Genomic DNA, 25,873 nt, shown 5'->3' with positions numbered 1-25,873 from the left:
ACTTCTGGCCTATTGTACCAGCCCCAGACAATAGGTGAGGGTGATTGTGGAGCAATTGGTGGAATGAAGATTGGCAGGGGAAAGCGAAGTACTCGGAGAAAACCTGCCCCAGCGCTACTTTGTCCACCACAAATCCCACTTGACCAGACCCGGGATCGAACCCAGGCCACCGCGGTGGGAAGCATGCGATTAACTGCTTGAGCTATGGTGTAGCCCTAAAACATATATACATAACTCTGCTTTGTTATGAATATCATGGAATTCTTTTTATGAAGACAAGATGCACATAACTGCTCATTTAGTAAGGTAGACGCTTTTCAAATTACCTTTTTGGCTGCTTTAGGAATGTCACATCATTCCCTGCCAAATTACATGCCTTTCAGTAAAATTAAGATGTGAGCTACTGCCTAAAGTGCATCAGTCTTTTCTGTTCCCACCTCACCTCTTAGGAAAGTTGAAAGGGTACAATGACAATGAAAATCATGTAACTGCCTATTACTTTCATTTATTCATTCTTTATATAAAATTACTCTTGAAAATTTTAACTACCACATAATTATATAAATGTTACATGAATCACTATATGCAGGTTAGGAAAACATATTCTATTTTATGAAAAGGATAAAAAAGGTATATAAAAATTGAAGGTATTTTCTCAAAATATAACACTCCTGTCCTGATGCTATTCCTAAGATATGTTTTATTTTGGTAACTGCTTATTTTTTGTGAATGAGACTTTTTTTTAGTGTGTCTGGCGGTGTGTTCTCAATCCCAGATAGACGTCCTATCTCCTGGTGTATTCCATGAGACTGCTTAACTCGTAATATCTGTTGCTGTGAGATTTCATTCGCAGACACAGTTTGCAATGGAGTACGAGCCTGCAAACATTGAAACAAACAGATATTTTGCATCTCATGTAATTCTGTTTAAGGCTATCCTATAACCTGCACATTCAATTTAAAGAGAAAAATCTTTCTGGTTATTTGTATACATTTTCCTCTAAGGATTTATGGGGTATGTCACATAAAAGCAGCTTCTTTCAAAATGCATTTGAGGTAGCATCATTGTCACTAAGATTCTGTTGCTTGTTTAACAACATTTGTAATTGCTTAGATTACAGAGCACAGATTTGTCTGTGAATAATGAATTGGAAGGATATGGAAGAAAGCAGTTGTGGCCTAATATAAAGTACTGTCATGTATTTAGTGGCTAGACACAGGGTTTGGATTGGTAATTGGATTTATTGGACACTCATAAACCCTAACTAGAGTTGATTATAGCACTACTGTGAATGCATACACTCTTAACAGTTCACTACAGTGTGCATTAAGTATTCACTATGCACTACCTGGTAATGGCTCCCAACCATTTAGATTCATCCACCTCGATGCTTACATCCTTATTGGCTGGTGACTATCTCACAACAACCTCAGGCTTGGACTGACTCAAGAGTGCCTGCAGGCTCTCTGGATATAACCGCTGCATGGATCCAGCAGAGAGCACAACGCCTCTAACAGTTCCCATATTTTTGCATGCATAACTATTGCTGTGGTCATGTGACTTGGTTGCTGCGGAAACGTGTTTTCAGAGCCATTCCCCAGCAGCGGACAACTTTTCTCATTAAACTATTAAACTATTTGGGCTTTCAGCCCTCATGTCACAGTACTATTCTGATATTTGTGTGGAAAGACTGAGCAGAAGCACAAAATACCTTTTGAAAAACAGCCAGTCTCCAACTGAGATTTAAATGTAAATATAAATGAACATCATCAAATTAACCATGAAAACTCTACTCTCTGGTTGATATTCCTTACACTAGAATGTTACAATATAGATAAATAAGATTATAGATAAAAGTACTATGTTTTTGGACATTATCCATCATCTTGTCTATTTTTAAAAAAACTGTACTGTTTCTATTTTAGAACACAACATTTTGGAGACTGGATTCTGTCCCTGTCCTCAGGTAAAATCTACTCAGTTGGGTCCAATAGATAGAGCTAGCCCCTATCTCCGGATGGTTTTATAAAAATAGACGAGGTGATGGATAATGTCCAAAAACATAGTACTTGTAGCAATAATCCATCGTCGCAAACCTTTAGATCTTAAAATTAAAGACGTTGAAACTGTTTTTGTCAGGTCAGGAAAGTTAGATGGGTCAGCAAATCCTGGGGATCAGGTCAGCATGATACAATTTTCATTGTGATGCCTAATACTTTCTGGAGTACTGTTCTAAAGTTTTTCTATATTTATGTACAAAAACATGTCTTATGCTTAATATGTAAATAAGTAGTAGAAGTCCATAAAGCATAACTAGTTAATAGGAGTAAGTAAAACAATTGCCTTACACATTTTGGCCATTATTGACCATCATCAGAAGATATAGCCAACACTATGAAGGAACTCCTTTACATTTGCAGCTGTTGGAGTATAGGTTGCTACTCCCCCCCCCCCGGCGCTACAGCCCCAGTGGGCCTGGGCCTTCCTCCATGAACTTCTCTGTTCACTTCGGTTTTTCTAGATCTTACACATTCGGTAGGACTCCTTGGGCGGGTGATCAGCTCATTGCAAGGCCTCTACCTGTACACTAACACATAAAAACGCACACACACAAACTACACATCCATGCCAAGTGGGATTCGAACCCACGATCCCGGCTTCCGAGTGAGCGAAGACAGTACATGCCTTAGACCGCTTGGCTACTGTGACCGGCATAGGTTGCTACTACAGTATCAAAAAGGACTCCTTTGTTTCTATTGTTGGTTACGTAGAATATTCTATTGACTGTTTCATTGTGGGCTGCAGATCCATCTGTAAATATAATGTAGGGTTTTCTTAGCTCTATATTATATATGAAGGGTGTTCCGTATATAATGCCTCCTATTTTTTTGTGTTAATATGTAACATCTGAGCTGGCTGTTGGTGATGTTGTAAAGGTTGAACCTTCCCGCTGATGTACTGTTAGTTTGGTTGTCATGCGACAGATAGTGACAGCAGAGCAGTCTACCAAAATGGTGTCTGACACAGAAGTGCGTACAAAACAGAGATGTATTATTGAATTTCACTGTCGAACAAATTGCACCCATTGACATCCATCAACGCTTTCTAAAGGTATATGGAGATGATACAGTGGATGTCAGCACAGTGAGGCAGTGGGTAGTGTTTCAACAGTGGCGAAAGTGAAGTGCACAACAAGCCATGCCCTGGGCATCCCTGCTCAGCTGCCACTCCTCACAATGAACAGCACTTCATCCATACATATCAGCAGATAATGACCAGGGAACTGTGTGCATGGCTTAATATCGGCTGTAATGCATTGGAAGCGACGTTGGGGAAGCTGGATTATCGCAAAGTTTGTTCCAGGTGGGTCCCGCGGATGCGTACACAGGACCACAAAACTCATCAAATTGAAGTTTGTCAGGACCTCTTGCACCAGTTTGAGGCTGAAGGTGACAAGTTTCTGGACAGCATCATCATCGGAGATGAGACGTGGTGTCACCACTATGAGCCGGAATCCAAAAGACAGTCCATGGAGTGGCGACGTGCGGATTCCCGAAGAAAAAAGAAGTTCAAGACAGCTATCGGCAAGGAAAGTGATGTGCATGGTGTTTTGGGATAGGCGGGGTGTGATTCTGTTGGGTTTCCTGGAGCCTGGTGAGACTGTCAATTCTGAACGCTACAAGAGGATGCTGACTAAGCTAAAAGCCCACATTTCCTTAGTCAGGCCAGAGAAGCAGACAGTCTTTTGCTTGCAACACGATAATGCTAGACCCCATACCACGCACATTGCAAAGTTTGGCTGGACTGTCCTACCACATCCACCTTATAGCCCTGATTTAGCGCCTTCAGACTTCCATCTCTTTGGGCCTATGAAAGACGGACTACGTGGGCAACATTTTCCAGACAATGATGCTGTCATTGCAGCTGTAAGAAAGTGGCTAGCCTCTGCTGGTGCAGACTTTTACAGGCACAGCATACAGGCTCTTCTTCATCTCTGGCAAAAGTGCATAATGAATGGTGGTGATTATGTGGAAAAATAACTGCAAGTAGCTGAAATCTTGCTCTATTTAACTGCGTTATTATGCTTTCTGTATCTGTTGTAAAAGTAAAAAGTAAAGCTATCCCTGTAACAGGCCGTGAAGGCCCATAGGGTTGAGATGTTGAGGATCCCACGGTATCTACACAATTGGCTCAAAGATGGCAGTAAGGTTGTCAGCCTTATGCGCCAGCTGCGCTTTACTCCCCAGGAAAATTATTTATTTAATTCCTGGTACTCATTTCTGTTAGAGGCTGGGTGAACCCCAGGGCCATAGTGCGGCCGGAAGGATTAGGTCAATTGAAAAAATCCAATGACCTCACAGGGACTAGAACCCGCGACCTTCCAACTTGCAGCATAGTAGTTTTCATTAAAAAAATAGAAGGCATTATATACAGAACACTTCTCTTATATTGTGACATGTCTAACCATTGCTGGGCAATGGGAGGTGGAACAAGTTACCACAAAGACAGACCCTTGATAAAGAGTCGGAAAGCGGTGTCTGTCCATGCCGAGCCGAAGCGTGCTGCTTGCTACGCAGCGTTGCCCAGCAACACCTTTGTAAACATGCGTCACGCAGCAGGGTAGCCTGTGCAGCGACTGTTGTTAGGCAATCGGTAAACACGACATCATGCAACAGTGAAAGCTATCACGTAACCGTTTTCTGTGTCGTCAGTGCAGAAGCTACATAACAGGAGTATTCATCAGTGAGAAGGAGTAACCAGTCAGTTGCAGTCTAGCATTCGCCGGAGTGCATGGAAGCAGAAGTAATTGTGATACTGCCAATGGCAGTAGTTGTGGAACTGCAAATTGTGTAAATGTAAGAGCAAATGTGCAATAAATTCGCTAGATCCAGAATGGTGTGAAGTTATTTGTCATGTGACCTACCCAACACGTGACAATATATATATATATATATATCTTTATGATACTATAGTAACAATGTATGTTCAAATAACATATGTAAAGTTGTTCCTTTATAATGTTAGCCATACCTTCTGATGATGGTCACTAATGGCTGAAACATGTAAAAGCGAAACTTTTGTATACTCCTATTAAATTAGTTACCTATGATGTACTTCTGCTACTTATTGATGTATTAAGTGGTGTAATGGTTCTGGATGAGCCTTAGGCTGTTATATATGGAAGATTCACCTTGAGCGAAGCCTGTATCAAAAGTTCCTTGGAATCAGGGGTATCAAACAGCTTTCTAATGAGAGAGTCCCCATTTGTTTTGTTCCAATTCACAGGTGTTTCTCTTCCAACAGTAGGCTTCATGTTCTTTGACTGGCTGTCTGTTATGTTTCCAAACTCTTCCATGTTACAATTAAATTCTGAGCCTCCTATTGATTGTGATGTTGCAAATGTGTCAGCTGTCTGATGATTTAATGAGTCTGATGGGCTCTCCTGCTGAAAGAAAGCTTCATATAAAATCGTCTGTAGAAAAACAAAAGTGCGTTCATAATGAAGGAAAAAGCACAATAACTCGGCAAAATTAATTTTAGAACCCTCTGATACTTCCATTTATACTCCGTGTGAATTTAAGGAGACATCTGTTTCAAATGCTAAACTACGAAATAAAAATATTTATTTTAGATATGGATAACTAAGGCTAATTCATGCGAATAAGTGTATTTAAAAAAATGACATGTGCTTTCAGCAAATTATTTTTCTCAACAAAAAAAAAAAAGCTGAATGTATGCAGGAGCACTTCTTTTCTCTTATATAATGCTACTCTTGCTTTCTAGCAACAGTTTCATCATGTAAGATTCAAATCCTTTGTGGTGAATAAACATGCTAAACTCTTGGGCGATCAGCCATGTCAGCATGTCAACACTGACCCTCATAATGGAAATGGAGGAAATTTGAAACGTTGCTTTTTTTAACTCAACAATGACACCACTGATTGACCAAAAATATATTAGCACAGTTTCATAAATTTATTTGACGTATAATAAATTACAAATTTCTTGAAAAAAAAATACCTACCTGAATTGGGATATGAGCAAATTCTGTATGTGGTGACCTTGGTTCAAGGAAGCTAAGCTTGGGTTTGCTGCCTGACGTAATTGGAGAATTATCTGGAGGAAACGCCGGATCCTCCAGTGATGTAGCTGTGACAAGGCTGTCAGTTGACGAGAATTCCTCTTGGTTATGCTTATGATAAAGAACAACAGGGGTTGATTCCACCTGTTGAATTAGATAGTAAAATGATTGCACTAAACTGAACTGGACTTTTTTTTTTTTTTTGAGAAATTAACAACTACTTTTCATAGATACACCATCCACAGAGAAATTTATAGCGTGTTCACAGATGAGCCTGGTCTTTTCAGGAGCTGACCAGCTTCCTACATGCAGACCACATGACACAATTCCACCACGCTCCATTCCTGCACCAGTATCCTTCTCCTGCTGCAATCCTGCAATCCAACTTTTTGTTCCTGCCACAAGAACGACCTGTTCTGAATGTTTAAATATAAGTTCTTTTACTTTTTAATTTTTAAATTTTCAATCCTATTTTTCTTTCATTTCAGTACCTCTTTTTTTTTTTGCTTACATTTTAAATTACATATGCCTCAGTTTCACCTCCCTTCATGCTATTATTTATCATCACACAACAAACTCTGTACTCTATATAAAACATTTATGTGGACTAGCTGGGTCTTCTACTGAACCATGAAATAATCTTATCTCTGTTTATAGTGGGCAAATTATCAATACAATTAGTGATTATCAATACATTTTTCTCCATTCATTTCATTATTACATCATTAAATTTTCCTGCCATTTTATGCTCTTCATTTTTCAACCCTTGTTCTGGCACACTCTTCTGATTTTAATTCACTGTCCTCATGTTTTAAATGTACATTTAAATTAAACATAAATTACTAATTGACATTAGATCTCCAACATTAAAATCCAATGTATATGCCAATAAGTTTCCTAAACCTATTATACTGTGTCTATTTCTACTGAAATATATCAAATTCCCTTCAGCATCTCCAATGATGATTGTCGAGTTGTAGAAGTGATTTTGATAAGTGTCAGTGTGGCACTAAAATATGACAGAAGTAAAAATTGAATAAGTGTCTGGTGATTTTAAACTGTTTGCAATAAGCATAAACTGGTGACATTTGCTTGAAAAGATAAATTAAGATAAATTCTCACTTCTATTGGTGTACGAACAATGCCAGCAGAAGGTGATCTTGGGTCATTTGACAATAAACGTATCCTGCACATTTTCCTCATAACCTTTCCATCTTCAGGTGACTCAGCATCATTAGAATTAAGGTAACTGCCCCTTGCTGTTGGATCAGGAGACTTTATTAAGTGTGCTGCATTCAATCTGCTCCTCGCCTTACTAGGAAAACCCTCCACCTACAAAAAAAAAAAAATCAAAGACAGTTATGAGTCTAGTGATATTCAACTAATTGTGTACATGAAGCAGAGTACGAATGGGGGCTGATATGTAAACACTTTTGTTATGCACAAAGTGCTTCATACAGTCTCTTCTGTGGAAGACTGATTCACCTCTATCCATAAACTTTCACCTTTCATCCAAATTAAACTTTCTTGCCATTTCAAATGTTTATACAGGATTAAGATCCCTAAAACAGAACACTTCATATAATTAAAATATTTCACTTTTGTATATGTGTACTACGAGGGCTATTCAGAAGGTAACCTTCGGTGAGTTAACAAAACAAGCAACGCAAAAAAAAAAACATTATATACAAAAAAATACTGTCATGTATTCTGAGTGACTATAGACAGGGTTTGAAGTGGATGGATTTATTGCACTTATACACTGAACTAGAAACTACACGTAATTATAACACTAATGCTGATTTCCACACTACAACTTACTAAGACACACCAAGTCTTCTCAGTCTTCACTAGTTGTATCTAGGCAACAGACTTGTAACCGTCCATACCACCCCCTCCTATCCCTCTATACTATCTATCCACCTACATCTTGGTCTCCTTAGCGGTCTCTTTCCTTCTGGCTTGCCCACCAATATCCTATGTGCATTCCTCTTTTTCCTCCATTCATGTTACATTCCCTAACCATTTCATCATTCTAATCATACTAGGTAAAGGGTATAAGTTATGAAGCTCATTATGCAGTTTTCTCCAACCTCCCATAACTTCATCTCTCTTCTCAAACACCCTCAGTCTATGTTCTTCCCTTAATGCCAGAGACCAAGTTTCACACTTATACAGAATCACAGGCAAAATCAGTTTCATATATTCTAATACTCATGTTTTTAGACAGCAGACGAGAAGACAAAAGGTTCTGCACTGAATGGTAGCAAGCATTACCCAAATTCAATCTCCTCTTAATTTCTTCAAGAATCAAGTTTTGATTTATTATTGTCATTCACAAATATCTGAACTGTGTCACATTTTCAAAGGATCTGTTAGATATCTATTGTGATAGTTCTCTGGTGCAAGGCCTCATAAATGTAGAGTTTTTAATAATTTAATGTTTTCTTAGCCCTCACAGATGGTTTGTGCTGTGTTTGGCTTGTATATCCCATCTTGGTGCTGGCACAGGTGTCCAGAGATAGGGAGTAGCTATGCCGATTGGGCCGAACTTAGTAGGTTTTACCTGAAGATGGAGACAGAATCCAGTCTCTGAAACGTTGTTTGAAAAACAAACAGGATGATGGATACTATCCACAAACAAAATATGTGTTTGTGTTAGCTATCTCAATGTCATGATTTTGCCTGCATTCTGGTCATAAGCGTCATAATGTGGGGGGAAAAGAAAAGAAAGAAAAAAAAAAAAAAGCAGCTGTCTGAATCATTGCGAATTCTGAATTGTGAGGTTTCACTGTATATTATTCATATTTGGCATTTAAGAGCTTATCCATCATATGTCAGTACCAGATGAATTTGAATGTTATAGTTCTAAAAATAAAGGGGTTTTAAATGCCCCCCCTCAAAAAAAATTGTGACTTTTTTCAAAAATGGCTCTAATAATTTTGATTACATTTCAGTAACTTATAGGGGCACATGGTAGCGTAGTTGGTTGAGGCACTATGCTACAAGCCGGCAGGTTGCGGGTTCAAATCCCAATGAGGTCACTGGATTTTTTCAATTGACCTAATCCTTCCAGCCGCACTATGGCCCTGGGGTCGACCCAGCCTCTAATAGAAATGAGTACCAGGAATGTTTTTGGGGGTAAAGGACAACCAGCGTGTAGGGCTGACAACCTTTGCCGCCATCTATGAGCCTATTGTCTAGAAAATGTGGGAACCCTCAACATCTAACAACCCTATGGGCCTCCACGGCCTGTTACAGGGATACCTTTACTTTACTTTTACTTTTCAGTAACTCATGGAGATAATCTCCAAAATAAAACTGCATATTTTCATGAAAGTAAGTGTATCCCCTCTAGCAGCCTGAACACTTACACTAGAAAGTATGTGCAATATCTTTGAAATAATTTTTTTAATCATCCCACAGGTCTGATGCTTATAACATAGGAACACGTATAGGGGGAAAAAAAGACTGTCTTGCAATGAAGCTCAAAATTTTAATCCCTAAATTCAAGTAAAGTAGACCCTTGTTTTATGCCAGTGTTAGATTTCTGAACTTTGTGTGTATATTGAATCAGTGTAAATGAAAATTATAATTATGATGTATTTCAATGGGATACATTCCAGGTATATGAAAATTGAGACTGTCTTTCATAAAATAATACAAAACATTTATACGTATATTTTAAACATAAATATTATATGGATTTATATCACACAGAATCATGTAAGTGCCTGAGAATTGTAACAGTTTTCCTTCTTGCAGTTTCATGGTCTTTTTAATTTTATTATAATTTTTCATTGTTGTTGTTACAGTGGAGTGGGCCATATTTAAATCCCTACAAACAGTACGACGTGATTGTCTACCATCCATTCTTCCATTAGCTTCCAACTTCTATCTTTTTTCTGATGTAGATTTGTGTGGTCTTTTAGCCACATTTTCACTAGTAGTTGCCCTTCCAATCTTATGACTTGCATGTTTTTTTTTATTTTAAACACGAATTTATAAACAAATTATAAGGTACAATATTAATGTACACAATAAACCATTATAATGTACACTGTACTGTATAGGGAGCATAAAGAATGTATAACCAAATGCAGCATTGTCATAAATACATGCCTAGTAGCATGGCACAGGGATCTTTTGTGGTAGCAGGACTGCAGTATAGAATTTTCCAGAATTTTTGGAGGAGACAACATTACTAGAAAGTTTTAAAATTGGTGGATATTAAATCATTGTAAACTAAGGCCCACTGTACATGAAAAGTGCACAATGGGCTTAATTAAGCTTCATGACATCAAACTGTATAGAAAAGAGGAGATACAGCTTCACACATGGAGGTGATGTTCAGATTCATGCCCTAGCTACTCGATTCCCAGGGAAAGAGCTCCTGGTTCTCATAGAATAGGAGTCTGGATGGACTCTAGAGCCAGTCTGATCACTGTTGGAAAGAGAACCTCTGCTCTGCTGGGAATTAACTCCAATTCCTAGGTCTTTCAGCACATACTCCTAGTCATTATATTAACTGAGCTGTCACGGTTCCAGGCCTATTTATGTCATGACACAAATCAAAACTACCAAAAGAAATCACTCTAGCAAGGATAAGGGACAAAAAATCTGTACGTTAATGTAACTGACCAACTATTTAACATATAAATGCAAATTACAAAACAACGGCATTAAAGTGCATACATTCATACAACTGAGACAATTTTGACATAATTGCAACAATCATAAAGTTTCCATGCCCTAGATGGCTTTATGAAAATAGTATACAATTTAAAAATCAACAGCCTACATTCCTTTTCATCATTTCCAATTGAACATAAGAATATCATACTTCTATGGGAGTCCTGGTAAACAGGTTAGTTGGCGACCTTGGGTCTACCAAGTTCTGGATTTGAGCACATGCAGGGCTTTCTGGTTCCAATGGAGGTTCAGTTCTCTGAAACACTTCTTTTAGATGAGCAGCTGAGTTTCCCATTATCTGAAATGCAAAACAGCACAACTCCATGTGAGTTATGAAAATCATAATTGTCATGCATCCTCTTTAGTAAAGTCCTAAGACTAATACAGACATCATTTTATTCTTGCAGTGAAAATCCACATATGTCTAAGCACATCGAGGTGCATTATTACATTTAAACACCACATGGAGTGAATGTTTGGCATCTGCTCCACATTGCACTGGGGTTCTTCAAGCAATTGGGCAAAAACTGCAGCCTTTAGCAAAATACAGGAAGTCTCAATGAAAAACTCTCAACCCAAATATGGCACTTAACCACAGTAGTCCAGACTGTGGCCAATTATCCATTATTATATTGATAATGAATTTTAAAACTGAACTGCCTCGTGTAATGAAGAATCCTCTCCTCTGGAATACAATGACATGTAGTCTGCTGAAAGTCAACCATGTTTAGAACATCTCACCTACATCTTCAGGGTTTAAGAATATGCCAAGCAAGATATCTGGTTTCTTGCTTCAGTTATTAAATTCCAGAAGATAGGGCTCTCCATAAGCACCACTGTGGGAACCTCAAATCCTACAGCCTCATACAATGTTTATTTACTCATGTTTACTTTGTAAACGAGAATACTCACACAAATAGTTTTAGTTATGAACCTACCACATAGACATGACTTGGGGCAAAAATCATGTGTAAATGATGAGGTGAAAAGGTTTAACAGAGAGTTAAAAAAGAATTATGAAGGTTTTCAGAACTTCACGTGTTATGGAGATAGAATCCGAAAGGGACTCGTTTACTAAACATGGGTTACATATGAATTCAAGAGGTAAGGAGCACATAGTAAAAAGAACAGTAAAAGAAATTTTGGATATGTGGAGGGAAAAAAGTCTGACCCAATTATAATGAAAGGGAAGGATGAACAAGAGCTAGAAGAGGAAGGGACTCATATTCTACCAACAAATGGACCCTTGAAGACAGGTGGGAAGAGTAATGGTCAACCCAGGAACATAGAAGGTTTGATTGTCACTGAATTAGACAATACCCCTGATAAACGTAACAGGAGAAAACCCGCGAATAGGAGCTCAGATTTTTTATGGGAGGGTTAAGGTATGAACCAAATATAAATAAGTATCCGGCTCTAGCTCACAAGTTCCCTAAAAGTGGAAATAAAAATTGTGGCAAAAATCATAATGGACAGGTTGCTAACTCTAATACTACCAACTTAAATCAAGGGAAAACTAATCAATCTACATCTCATTTTCTGAAGGTATGTCATCAGAATATAAGAGGATTATTTGATAAAACTGAACAACTGTTAAATTCATTATTATTTCATCCGCCTCATATAATATGTTTGACTGAACACCATTAAAAAGAATATGAAATAAATAAAATATGTGTAGATAATTATGTATTAGGGGCCAAGTATTGTAGATCAACATACAAAAATGTGGGTGCATGCATATATATTTAAAGCGCAATTAAATTTAATTTTGTATCTGTGTCTAACTACTGTGTGGAAAAGGACATCGAAGCCTGTGCAATCAAATTAAGCCTGACTAGTATCACGGTGATCATATTAGTTATTTATAGGTCACCTATTGGAAACTTCAACGATCTTATGCAAAAACTGGATACCATCTTCAATAAGCTACATAATAATAAAGTTGAATATCTTATGTGGTGATGTAAATATAAATTATTTAGAAAACTGTGACAGAAGGCAACAACTTGATGCACTCTTAAATACATACAATCTAATAGGTACGGTTCATTTTCCAACACGAACTGTTAAGGTATCAATATCAGCTATTGACAACATATATATAAAAAAGACTAGAAATTATACAATTAAACCAATAATTAATGGACTATCCGATCATGATGCTTAGATGATAATAATTGATAACATAATATCATCTGAACAAGTAGGTAATCTTCAGTACATGAGAAATTATAGTAATTATAATATAACTAAATTTCAAGAAATGCTAAGCTATGAACTATGGGGTGATGTTTTTACAAATGGCAATGTAAACAATACTTTTAATGTTTCTTAATACTTACTTAAGAATGTTTTACTCATGTTTTACTAAAAAAAAATTATTACTTCCAAACTTAAATGCAACGAGTGGATGACTCAAGGGATACGAATTTCTTCTGAAAAAGAGGAAGTTATATCATAAATAGCTTGTCTAGTTGGGCAGAAGTAAAATTTGGTGTACCCCAAGGTTCAACATAATATTGGTACCAGACAGAATGTTAACCTATTTCCACCGAGTACTTCACTTACTAAAGTTCAGAAGGTGCATATTATTCAGGTATAAAAATCTACAATCATCTGCCTAAAGAGCTCAAACAATTATCCAATAACCAGAAATCCTTTGAACGTTCCCTAAAAAGATTTTTACATGCTAACTCTTTTTATGCATTAAATGAATATTTTAATTACAAATGTACATAAATTTGAATGTTTTAACGCAGTTATTTTAATATAGTTAGTATAGGAGATGTGAAAAGTTATATTAGTAGTTACTTTCAAATTATGTCTGTTAATTAATATATTATCTTTTTACCTCATATTATTGTATATGTTAATTAATTAATTCATGTAGGTGATCTTCATTATGTAACTTATGTGACTTTCTGTAAGATTTGAGTTCTGTATGTATTTTATATGACTATTTCCACATTCTGGGTCTGTTACCTGTATGGATATTTATGGAAAATAAAGGATATGTATGTATATGTATCTATATATCAACATCCTTCAGACTACTTTCACTTTCACTTTATTTTAAATTCCATAGATCCTTTCAGGTCATGCATGGCATAGGATATAGAACATGTCAAAATACATAAACACATACATACAAACAACAGACCCATCAAAATGCAATACAGTCAAAATACAGTACAAAATCTGTACATAAAATATTCAAATATGATCAAATTTATGTTTATCGTTATCACAATCATAAATTAATACAAAAGACCTATTCATAATATAGATGTTTGATTCAATTATTCTAATTACTCTAATGAAACAGCAACAATCTCTGTGTGGTGGGACGCTAGCCTTAATATTTCATAATGCTACGTTCTTAAGATATGCAATATTTATTAGTGAGTAAGATTAAAAAAAATCTTGTGATCTGATGTAAGCTGAACCAGCTCAGTCAACATAGTAACCAGGATATGGGCTGAGCGACAGGGATACTGAGGTTCAGTTCCTGGCAGAGGCCAGAGTTCATGCGAATGTTAAGAATAAGTAGAGCTATGCCTCCACTCCCTCGCAAGTCTTCGTGAAGTACTTAATTACGCACAGAAACTTTACCATATTTATGATAATTCGATGATCTCAAAATTTGGATAGTCAGTAACAACAGCCTGTTGCTCTAAGCTATTAACACGGAATTAACATTATATTGATGGTATAACGGCAACATTTAATCAAAATGAAGTAAAACCAAACCGTCGCTTTCTTCATGATTACGCCAGCAACCGAAACTCACCAGCAAAATCAACGAAATCACAGGCCACAGCACAAATAATCCGAATTACCCGACCCTTAGTATGACTGATTACTTACTACAAGTTCTAAATTATACTTATTCAAATTCAAATTTGTAATTCGTTCAATTACATTCGAAAGACTAGCCTATGGACCACAGACGATATGTTGCAAGGATTAGTTACCAGAAGTAAGACATTCGGAAATGTAACTCTGAAGACGTTTACCGTAGGAAACGATCTGCCATCTCGCGATCCGTGCCGAGCCGTGCTACCAACCTACCAACTACATCATCACCTTGCAACATGTCATCGACGTCGTTGAAGAAAAGCACCCCATTCAATTTCTCGAAGATCGATTTGGATATTATCTACCCACCTACGTCTTGGTCTACCTAGCGATATATTTCCTTCTTGCTTTCCTACCTCTTTTTTTTTCCAATTCGCGCTGCATTGTCTTACTTGTCCTATGTTATATTTTAATGTCCTGTTACACTGATTCATGTCCATGGTTTATGCTGACCGTCTTACAGTGTATACACTTTTTCACCTTATTCTTCACTTCCACACTACATGTTTCAGCACTAATGTGCCATCTTCAGGTGTCTTTATGCTACTTGTCCTATATCATGTAACAGTGATCTATAGAGACGAAATAAATAAATTCCCTGTCTAACTATTCCTCCTTTAGGCCGCGCCATAGCTCAAGCGGTTAGTCGCTGGCTTCCCACCGCGGCGGTCCGGGATCGATCCTGGATCTGGTCAAGTGGGATTTGTGGTGGACAAAGTGGCCATGGGGCAGGTATTCTCCGAATACGTCGGTTTCCCCTGCAAATCTTCATTCCACCAATTGCTTCACAATGTTCACAATCACCCTCACCTATCATCTGGGGCTTGTACAATAGGCCAAAAGTAGCCGTAGTACAAGGGACTTAGTCCCACCCCACTAGCAATAAAAAAATATTCCTCCTATACTTGATCATTCAAATTAGAATTGACGAAGAGAACAAGTCATGAACGTCATGAAGCTCCACATTATGCGGAGACTCGTAAAATTTCGATTGCTTGCAAGCAGCATGTTGCCCTTGGTTTTGCACGTACAACGATATATAGTGATTCACATCGTATTTCCGTCACGAATCACTAAATATGAATGCATATCATGTTTAAATCCCACTGTAAATTTTTTAACACATTACATAGAAAGTCAAAATTGTTGTTAAGGGTTCGTGATCGTCCTGGTTTATCAAGACGATCAAGACGCATCGTGACAAGGTACCGTCAGTGGTCTGTGAGCCATAGATTCTCACTATAAAATATCAATCTCTATACGTATTTCCTCGATTTGAAAAGTTGCTGTAGAATGTACACGTATGTGTTGGCTTATTAGAACAATTAGTAATGTGCAAGGGACGAATTGTTTCATTATGATAATATGAATAAAATAGAATGGGAGCGAGTAAAAAATGGATGTCAATTGTTGCGAGGAATGGACGATATGAATTTCGGCTGGTCAAGCTCTTGTGAATTTATTTAAGGCTTTACAAATTGTGTCGGTTTTCACCAAAAATAAGAAAGAATGGAACAATTTGTTCGTGGACAATTTGGGTGTGTATAAAATTGAAACTTTCTTTTTATTACCCATCAAATATTCTGTAAGTGTATATCTCGCACTCTCTCATGCTTAGTTAATGCGAATTTAGATTAATATTTCGTACTATTTGGTTACAGGTTGTAATTGTATATATTCGTTGCTCAGCGATGGACGACATATTACAGGCCACAATATATATGATTTGTTTTACATTTCGTCTTTAGACGAATTTAATATAGGTTAATAGTTTTGGTATGTTCTATAATACACTTGCCAGTTGTCTTATGTGAATTAGATCATTCTGTGGTCGAACTAATATGAAATCGAATTTCAGTAGCAGGGTAGAAGAGTTAGACAGGTTGGATTGGCTTGTGGTAGATCTGGTAACTGTTAATAGAGCCAGTATGTAGCTGCAGGTATTTACAATCAGCATATAAGTTCTTGCATAATTATAAGTTGTAGTAGCACTCTTCATGTGCAGAAGGTAAAGGAGTTTTCACCTTTTCTCAATACTATGATGTCATAAACAGGACATGTGTGAGGAATTGAGACATCTTTCCCATTTGCTCTGCTAGTTGTTGCATGTCATTTGCTGGGCAGTAACGATGTTACCCTGAAAACTGGATAACCTTCATTTATTTATTTATTTATTTATATTGTCTCTTTAGATCATTGTTACATGATACAGGACAAGTCAGTTACTGTACATTGGCAGATAACAATAAGACAGTAAAGTTACAGTACTTACAATTGTTTACAATAGATTAAAGTAGATTACAATAGTCAGAGTTTGTATAGTGTGAGGTGGAATCCATATTAGGTCCCCTCGGCACGTTGGCTTCCATATGTCCTATTGTACCTGTACTGGTGATTATGCTTATGGAGAATTTGATGGAATGAGGATTGGCAGGGGAAACCGAAGTACTCGGAGAAGGTTTGTTGCTGGAAACATCTTGTTGAATGAAGGTTCTGTGGGAACTGTCCACATTAAAGCAAACATTACAGTGACAGCTCAGGTACCATTGCTTGACAACAGTGAGTAAACAGTAGTTGCTATGTAAGGTCTGCAACAATATGTGACTATGCGAAGCACGCACAGTGGATCAAGTGCTAGCCAATTGCAAGCTGGAAACCATTTGCTGCCTAACAGTGGCTGAATAAACAGCTGGTGCTAGGCAAAGCCAGCAACGATACAGACAGTGACATGTTTTCTATAGGTCCGTCTTGTGTACAGAACACTGCATATGAATGTGGTAAACCACAGCCCGTGTGAAGGCGGGGTCGAATACCTCCACCGTGACCCTGCGAGTTGTAGGAGGCGACGAAAAGGGTAGTCTCAAATTTGAGACAGTGAACTATGGTTACAAGGCCTAAGGGACTCGGACCTGAGAAAGACTGCGCTGGCAAGGACCAGCAGCATATACAAAAGACAGACCCGTCCTCTCATCAGAGAGGGTGCCCCACAAAAACAAGACTGTAACTGTCAGACAGTAATAAATATCTGGTAATGAGCCCCAGGTGGGGCTCAGCACCAAGACTTACTGACTGACTGACCATCAGTCGCAATGTGACTTTGACCTTTTTGGTAAACCACCAGTCGTAAAGTAACTCTGACTCTCTTTAACATTCTAGTGAGAGTTGTTAACACGAAAGGACCGACTATGAAACGACTTGTTCAACATTTGTGTTATAGTTATGTTGAAATGTAGTTAACATCGTTAAGTAATAAAGTGACATCACAAGAATATGCCTCGAGTTGACAGTCAGTGAAGATGAGTGCTATGTGAGTTTTCTTATCTGTCTATACTCAGAAGAACATACAGTGGATCTGGTCAGGTACACTAAATAATATTAGGATTGCAGGATATGTATAGGTTGGTCTAAAGTATCACCCTCACTTCCTTTCACAATGCAGCTGGAACTGCTGCCCCACTGTTTCTTGCCATACTTCTCACATGCTACCCAGAGGTCAGGTTTAGAAGCATTACCTGTTCACTTTTTAAATCTTAAAAGAAGGTGATATGTTCATAATGACTATTTCAAACTGTAGATACATATCATAGCAATTGATCAGGTTTGTATGACCTCTCCAACGTAGTATATTTCATGTGCATTGTTGAAGCCTGGAATTATATCAGAATTTTATCTTTTGGATTGAATGAAGAATGATTATAAATTGAGGTTTTGCTTTCAGACGTGGATTGCTGCTTGTGATGAGGGGCTGCCAGCAATTACCATTGCCCAAACCTTACAAGGCAGAAAGATATGGGCTTCTAATTCCATTGAAACGAAGCACCTTATTTTCCCGCCGTGAAATAAGCCATTCGGTGTTACACAGTATTCTGAAGCCTGAGTCAGTCTTGTTCTGTAGGAATCCTGCATTCCAGCACACTATTCCATCTCGTGGTTATGCAATGGTTGTTGCACGGATTTTAAGAGGGGCCCTTAAAATTCGGTACTTAATCTTAGGTGGTGCCCTGGGTGGAGGAATGACATTGCAAAAGGTAATATATGTTTACAATATGTGGCAGCCTTTGTTTGAGATCTGAAATTTTCATGGCACTGAAGATTCATGTTGTGGTTTCCTTAGCAGAAGACTGTGAAGACAGTATGTTCCTCCAAAATGTTGAAGAATACTGTGTGAGCTGAGAAGACCACAGTATGACACACTTATTCATTTGTGTATTGTTTCAAAGTTGCTCAGAATAACACTTTCATGTGTGTACAGGAATTTGTAACAAGTAGTGTCTTGACATAATGCATATCCAACTTTTACACAACTTTAACACATAAAATTGACTGATCCTCCTCGGCTACATTTGCAGTGCTAAATGCTTCATTTAAGTGAGGGAACATTTGAAAATGCACATGTTAGTCCACAGTGAAAAGGTTAATTTCTTTGAATAGATGAGAAGTGAATTTGTATAATTTGCATATTGGGTGGCTAGAGGAGGAAAAAGATTTTTTTGGGGATGGGGTGTTAACGTGATGGGCCATGTGGATTTTAATGACACTTGTATAAGTTGTGTAGTTAACAGCTCATCCCTTTTTTATCCTTACAGTAAGGGGGACTATTGCTGTGTTTGTCTCTGGTTCAGTCGTGTCTGAGTGCTTCCCAGATGGACTTGGGTGTCCAAGCTTAGCTTTAGTAAGAAAAGTCTTGATTTCCAAAATGAGTATTTAATAACAGTTAATAACAATAAAAAATGAATAAGACTTAAACCACTAAATCTGTACTCCAAATATGCACATGAATCTATACCCTCAACCACCTTGGTCAGTCCAGATTACAACCCAGCAAAAGAAAAATGCACATAAGGTAGGCACCTGGAACTGTTTCTTTGCCCCATACCTAGAAAATGACCAGATTCACTTAACATTTTGAGACGGCCCAAATTGCGATGTTACTCCATTATCTAGTCATACAACAACACTAAATGGGGCAGCAGCAAGCCCCCAAAAATAATATAAAATCAAACAGAACTCTCATCTACATCCCAAAATTAAATATCTTACATACCTTTGAAACGAGGAGACCACTTGTCCTCAACGGCCAGAGTGAAGGGGACAAACACAATTTGGAAATCCCAGCCAAAACAGAATTTAGTGACCTACTTCGCCCAACTGCTAGAAAGCAAAGACTGCTCTCTAAGTTTTCAAACTCAGTCACACAAAATGGGATTGTACAAGCCCAACCACATAATAAAATAAAAGCCTAGCAGAACCCTTGTTGCAACATGGTGGTCACTTGCCCTCGGTGGCCAGAACAAGGATCCAAACAGAATTTAGAACATGCCACTTAAAAAAATTTTACCATCTATCTCACTGACCACTGGCAAGTGAAAGACAAACTTTCAAATCTGCATGCTTAGATGGAGGGTTTTCTTTCTAAACAGCTGGAGAAAGGGGAAATCACATGGTGCATGGAATTATGGGATAACAGTAAATGAGTGACGACATGGATGCCAGAGGGGGCATGAAGGAAGGGAGGATACTGGACTGAAAAAGGCAACTTCTGACCCAGCCAATCATTGAACATGGTTCAGTTGGACACATGGAAGTGTGTGTACAGAAAGATTTATTTTCATATCTGCTACCAGATCAGGGGTTGTATATAATTTCCTCACCTCTTGGTTGGTTCCTTACTGTTTGCTTGGTTACTCGTTCATGCACCTTGAAACTTTCCTCTGTCAGATATTTGACATAACTTATCCTCTTTGGTTGTAATTATGTTTCACCATGAATACATCACAGCTGGTATTAATATTATTTTGTGTATTTTAATATTTCATATTCTGCTCTCAGTTCTAGACTTAAACTTATGTTATAAATCACAGTAACAAGTGCTAGCATCAATTTTCATTTTGATTTCTTCACTTGTTTACTATTACTTATTATCAAAGTACATGATTATTTTCACATTCTAACCTCGTCAACAATATGTGTGCCAATATTAAAATCACACTGTACAGATTGGTGTGGCAGTAACACTGATCTTATGTTTAGGAGATGCCTGGTTTGAATCTCAACTGGGACACCAGGTATTCTGACTAAAATTTTTCTTTGTTTTCATTGCTTCCTCCAGGCGAGTGCTGGTGTAGTACCTCAGTTATGCAATGTTGCTTCCTTTCAAATCCTTCCTGAATCATCTTGTCATCCTACCATACTGCAATATGAGAGAATTGCAGAATAGCTCACCAAAAAAAAAATCATATCCTGTTTCGCCTCTCATTCAGCCTTTAATACTTAAGTGTTCATCTATGCTGAACTTCTTCAGTCATTGTCACTGGGCATTCAAGTATCATGTCATCTGCATACTTCCAGTATTGTCTTATTCTATTAAGAATGGTTACATTGGGGTTAATTTATACATTTCTTATTGCTGTTCATAATATTATATTTCAGCATCCTTTTGTATTTAAGTATAACTTGCTTTCTGTCTGTAATGCAAAACTTTTTATTTCAGATGACACCAAACTTACATTTCTTTTAGCTCACTAAAGTGTCAGTTAAAATATTTTTAAAATGTCGTTAAAATATATTCTGTGTCTGGCTACATGTTTCAGCCTGACAGGGCCATCTTCAGGCAACACATTTTGTTGGAACCAATTGCACTGTGCTCACTTCTGTCAGTAGTAGTTGTTGATGTGCGTCGTAATCATTCTCAATTTTGGTATTCTGAGAATGTTTTCTTTTCCCATCTTCGTATTGCAACTTCTTTGTGCCCCTTTGTGTGTTCTGCTCCCCTGGTAATGTGTACAAAGATTGCTGTTTTAACATACTGGTATGTATCCTCACTGTAATTCTTCTCCTGTTCCCCACACTCCATTAGTAAATTTCCTGTTGGTGTAACTTTTCAGACATATGAACACTGGAAGGAATCCCTTCCGGATATGAAATGGCTGAATGAATATCTCCCAGACTCAGAGCAGTGGGACTCCTTCAGAGGAGTGCTTGTTGGAATGAAGGACAAAGTTAAGGACAGCATTAACATAGGTACAGTCAATATCCATTACTCTTTGCTTACATATTTATTCAATCACGGTTCATGAAGGACAGCTTCTTAGTATGTTAGGTGATTAATCATCAGATAAATGTCATAAGATTTGGTTTGGATGTTGGTGATCTGTGAAATATGCAAACGCATTTCTCTGTCTTGTAGTGGGATGGTTGATACTGTTCTTCCTTCTGTTAGATATTAGTAAATCCCTTGAATTATCAAATATTTGCAGATCATTACAACTGCAATTATTCTGGCAAACTCTGGTTCCACAAGCTGAAAAAAGTAAGCTAGTGAAGTGTGTTCAGATCTTAATACAGATTATACTATATTTAAGCATCCTGTTCACTATACACTTCTATATGTAATAATACAAATGCCGTCGTGAATGCAACAATTTATTTGGTTGTCGATCTTTGTCTTTTCTTCCTCTACACTACATGTTTCGGCTGTAATTGGCCATCATCAGGTGTATTTTTCACTACATAAGTGTCACACTGTACACAGTCCAAAATCTAAAACATCAGCCTGTCAGTTTTGTTTTGAAATCTTGCCAACACACCCTCATCAATTTGATTTTAGAATTACAGCTTAAAATTTAAAATTTCCAAAATTTAAAGTTTTAAATTTTCCAGGACACCGTGTATTCTTAACCATTACAAATATGGATAAGAGCAAACCAATGAAATTGAAATAACTCAAAAAGTTTCCATCACAAAATATCCACATGCGATACATTGGATTGTACTACCTCACATTCCCATCCAGGAATCCTCTCATTGATTGCATCTCTGCTTTAATAAGGCAGTACATCATCTTACTGAAAATTTTAAACATTTTCTTTCTCCAATTGTGGAAAGGCAGAGTTTTCCAGAATACTGAGATAATCATTTCCAGCAAACTTCATCTCATCAAAGGAAGAAGGTCTGACGACTTTGCCATGTGTAGGCTTCACAACACAATTGTTTCCAATATGGGAACACATTAATTTTCTCATTATTTTGTTTTTTTAATATGTATGGCAGTAGACTCTTGAAGCCTTGAAGTGACTTTCCAGACACTCATAATACATGATATTAAAACAGAATAAGACAAATAAAAGGACAAGACAGATGGTGCTAGAAATATGTGCTACACTCCTTACCATTTCTTGCTCTTTGATACATTTTCATGGTTGAGGCAGCGGCAGTTTTGATCATGAAATTCCGAATTTTATTTAAATATGATTATTCTCAGCTTACTTTAAAGATATTAGGATCTTTAGGATTCTGACGATGGTGTATAACACACAGAGATGCTGGGTTTTTGGACTTTATCCANTTCTGATTGTCCACAGTTTGGCTAGTGGTTTCAAAACCAAAAATAATTAACTGAACTTGGAGCCAGGCAAAAGATTGAAGGAGGGTTTACTTCCCTGGTATGTCTCCCAGAACAGTGCCATTCTCTGTACTAGTTCAATTTAATATACACATATTGCAGTGTAGAACATGTTATGGGGAGGTCATATGCATTTGTGAGGCAGATTTTGATGAGATCTAATGTTGGAAAATTTCATGCCCAGAGTAATGCTTTCACACATTTTCTCCCAAACATGACTGCCACTTTACGTGGGGTTAAATAGGTGAACGCTGATAGATATATCAGATGTGGGAATTTATTTACTATGACACAAGTGAAATTTAAGCAATATCAGTTGAGCTGTTAAAAAAGTCACTGTGTTTTTGCTTCCCCATTCATATAAAATTCTCTTGAATATTACATTATTGGTTTCATATTAATAGATCATCTCTGTAGAATGAAAATGCTGATCAATATCATTGAGCATTTTGGTACAGCAGTAAGAAATATGACTTGTATTTAAGTGTTCATTTTCAGTCTCAGCATTTCTTCTGCCATTCTGTGAATATGAAAAGTTTGTACAATGTATTTTAGTTCCAGTAATAGTGGAATATTTAACAGATAGAAATTGGGATTGCTATGGAAAAATGAAGTAGCAACTCATTTTGCAGGGAATTTTCACTGTAATTTTCCTGGTAGTATAATTGTGGTACATGCTCGACTGCAATCATGACTGGCCATCAATGTGGTGATGCTAATATCTGTAGAATAAGAACTTTCTCTTCAGCTTGCTATTAGTGTAGAAACTGTGTTGCAGATCCTAGATTGAAAACATATGGAGAAGTAAAGTACAGGAATTTCCGAGACTGGTTCGACGAGCGATTAGATGCTGCCATTGAAGCAGCTGAGAAGTCAGAGCTTGATTCCACGTTTTCCCACAGTAAGTAAGGTTATGCTTCAGCCTATATGTTAATTGCTTGTAATCTATAATCTCTGGTGATACTGTATTATATAGTGCACAAGTGTGGGTCTCGTCTTCTGGGTTATGACTTCGTCTAGTATAATAGGCGGGTACCTACATTTTGGAGGAATATGATATCTCAATCTTCAGGGTGGAAGTGAGTCATTTTGGGAAAAGTCATTGGCACCGGAAAGGTGAAGGAAAGAGATCTCTGAGGACAGGGATGGCAAGTCAGAGCCAAGGATGAAAAGACAGGATCTCAGATCCTATATGCCATGAAAAGGATAACCATTCCAGAACAGGAGGAAGGATGGGCTAACTGAGGGAGCAATGAGTCTTGGAAAGTGCAATTATTAAAATCATTTACATGCAGAGAAAATCCAAGTTAGACTTGTGCTTTGAAAGAGCCTTCTTGCATTCCTTCAGGGTGTGAAGTAGAGGATTCCATGACATGCATGGAGTAATGTTTTCCCTATTCATGTTATTATGATGGAGCTCAGTCTGTGTCACTTGTGTGGTGGTCTGGTCCGTGCATTTGGTCGCTGGACCAGGACACTTGCATTATGTAGCAAGATGTAACCCATATTTATGCTGTGTTCTGCTATGGCTGACTTGGATGACAAGGTGGATTTGCTGATATTGTTCTTTGATATTAGCCTCAATGAAACATTCAGTCTAACCAATGTAAACCATTCTGAAACAGTGCCTACAGTGCATTAAGTTGAAAGCAAGCTCAGGACATGTTATTTGGGAAACCTAGATATAGATGGGAACTCAATTTTGGAATCAGTATTGAAGAAATTCATTGTAAAAATGTGAACCGGGTTGAACGTGTAGAATACAATCCAATAACTGACCTTTAGATTCTACAGCAATGGGAAACTTATTGATCAGCTGCTCAAGAAAGGCCACATATTTCTGTATTTAATTAGTGCATGTGGTTATTAAATTTTATGTGGCTATTTTGAACAGACTTTGTTCTTTATATGTGGGAGAACATTAGATGCATATGTGAAGATTATGTTTGGTAATTTTCTTTAATTGTGCAGGTAGCCTTTAATGTTTATCGTGGTATATTCAGGATATGTTTCAGAGCTATTGAACTTTGTGAGATAAATTTTGTGTGATGTACATGTGTGGCATAGAGTAAATTGTTTTAAAGAATTTTTTGTAATGTGTGTTACAGTGTGTATAGGTAGTGATGAACTGTGCATTTCATGCATGCATTGCAATAATAATTATAATTGAGAACTATCATTGTAATACAGGGCAAGAATTATTATTTTGAACCATTTTGGAAGAATCGGCTGCTGCTCTTTTTGAATGATTTTAGAAACCATTGAAAAGTGAGGATACAGATGCAGAATGTGTGACTGTGATAGCAGTCAGTGTTGGCATTATATTTACATTTGTTATTAGAGTGAAATTAACTGCACTCCTAGTTTCAGTCACCAAACATTTGCATGAATGTCGCATTCAGATGCTACTTTTGTGTCTTTTAATTTCTTCTTCATGCTTCAGGTCTCCAAAGCTTGTCAGCGATAGTTGAAAGCCTTTATCCAGGTGTGTAGCTCACATTTCAAACAAGTTTACTAATAAAAGCATTTACTTACTAACTTTATCATCTGTACTTTGTGTTTTGAATGCCGAAAGCTTGAGAAGTGTGAAAACATTAACCATGAGACAGATGGGTGGTCAAGGGATATTTCATGAACTGTTCATATTAGCAGTATGTCTGATCTCATGTTTTTGTTTTCTACACATTTATGCATTTATCCAGGATTGCCATGGCAAAAGCTGCATTTAGCAAGAAGAAGAATCTTTTTACCAGCAAATTGGACTTAAATTTGAGGAAGAAACTAGTGAAATGCTACATTTGGAGCATAGCTCTGTATGGGGCTGAAACATGGACACT

At 37.4% G+C, this 25,873-nt stretch overlaps 2 protein-coding genes across 7 annotated transcripts in view; one reads left to right on the top strand and one right to left on the bottom strand.

Moving 5' to 3' along the window:
- Positions 1-251: 251 nt before the first annotated feature.
- LOC111867748 lies at positions 252-14,824 on the bottom strand. The gene is made up of 6 exons (XM_033752798.1): positions 14,752-14,824; positions 10,926-11,072; positions 7,205-7,414; positions 6,026-6,226; positions 5,192-5,446; positions 252-878 (listed from the first exon to the last, which is right to left on the bottom strand). The coding sequence occupies exons 2-6, from the start codon at positions 11,067-11,069 to the stop codon at positions 717-719; spliced, it is 972 nt and encodes a 323-aa protein (XP_033608689.1). The 5' UTR covers positions 11,070-11,072; positions 14,752-14,824; the 3' UTR covers positions 252-716.
- Positions 14,825-15,712: 888 nt separating this feature from the next.
- LOC111867736 (dynamin-like 120 kDa protein, mitochondrial) overlaps positions 15,713-25,873 on the top strand; it is a 41,476-nt gene continuing 31,315 nt past the window's right edge. For 2 of the 6 annotated variants that reach the window (XM_023857841.2, XM_023857839.2), the window contains exons 1-5: positions 15,713-15,840; positions 18,354-18,663; positions 21,520-21,655; positions 23,815-23,937; positions 25,480-25,521. In XM_023857841.2, coding sequence (XP_023713609.1) covers positions 15,719-15,840; positions 18,354-18,663; positions 21,520-21,655; positions 23,815-23,937; positions 25,480-25,521 — 733 coding nt within the window. In that variant the 5' untranslated portion in view covers positions 15,713-15,718. The other 4 variants (XM_023857845.2, XM_023857840.2, XM_023857842.1 and 1 more) reach the window with 3 other exon arrangements.

The sequence above is a fragment of the Cryptotermes secundus genome, unplaced genomic scaffold, assembly GCF_002891405.2.
Source record: "Cryptotermes secundus unplaced genomic scaffold, Csec_1.0 scaffold80, whole genome shotgun sequence".
NCBI classification, from domain to species: Eukaryota; Metazoa; Arthropoda; class Insecta; order Blattodea; family Kalotermitidae; genus Cryptotermes; species Cryptotermes secundus.
This window is presented reverse-complemented; position numbering and strand designations above follow the sequence as displayed.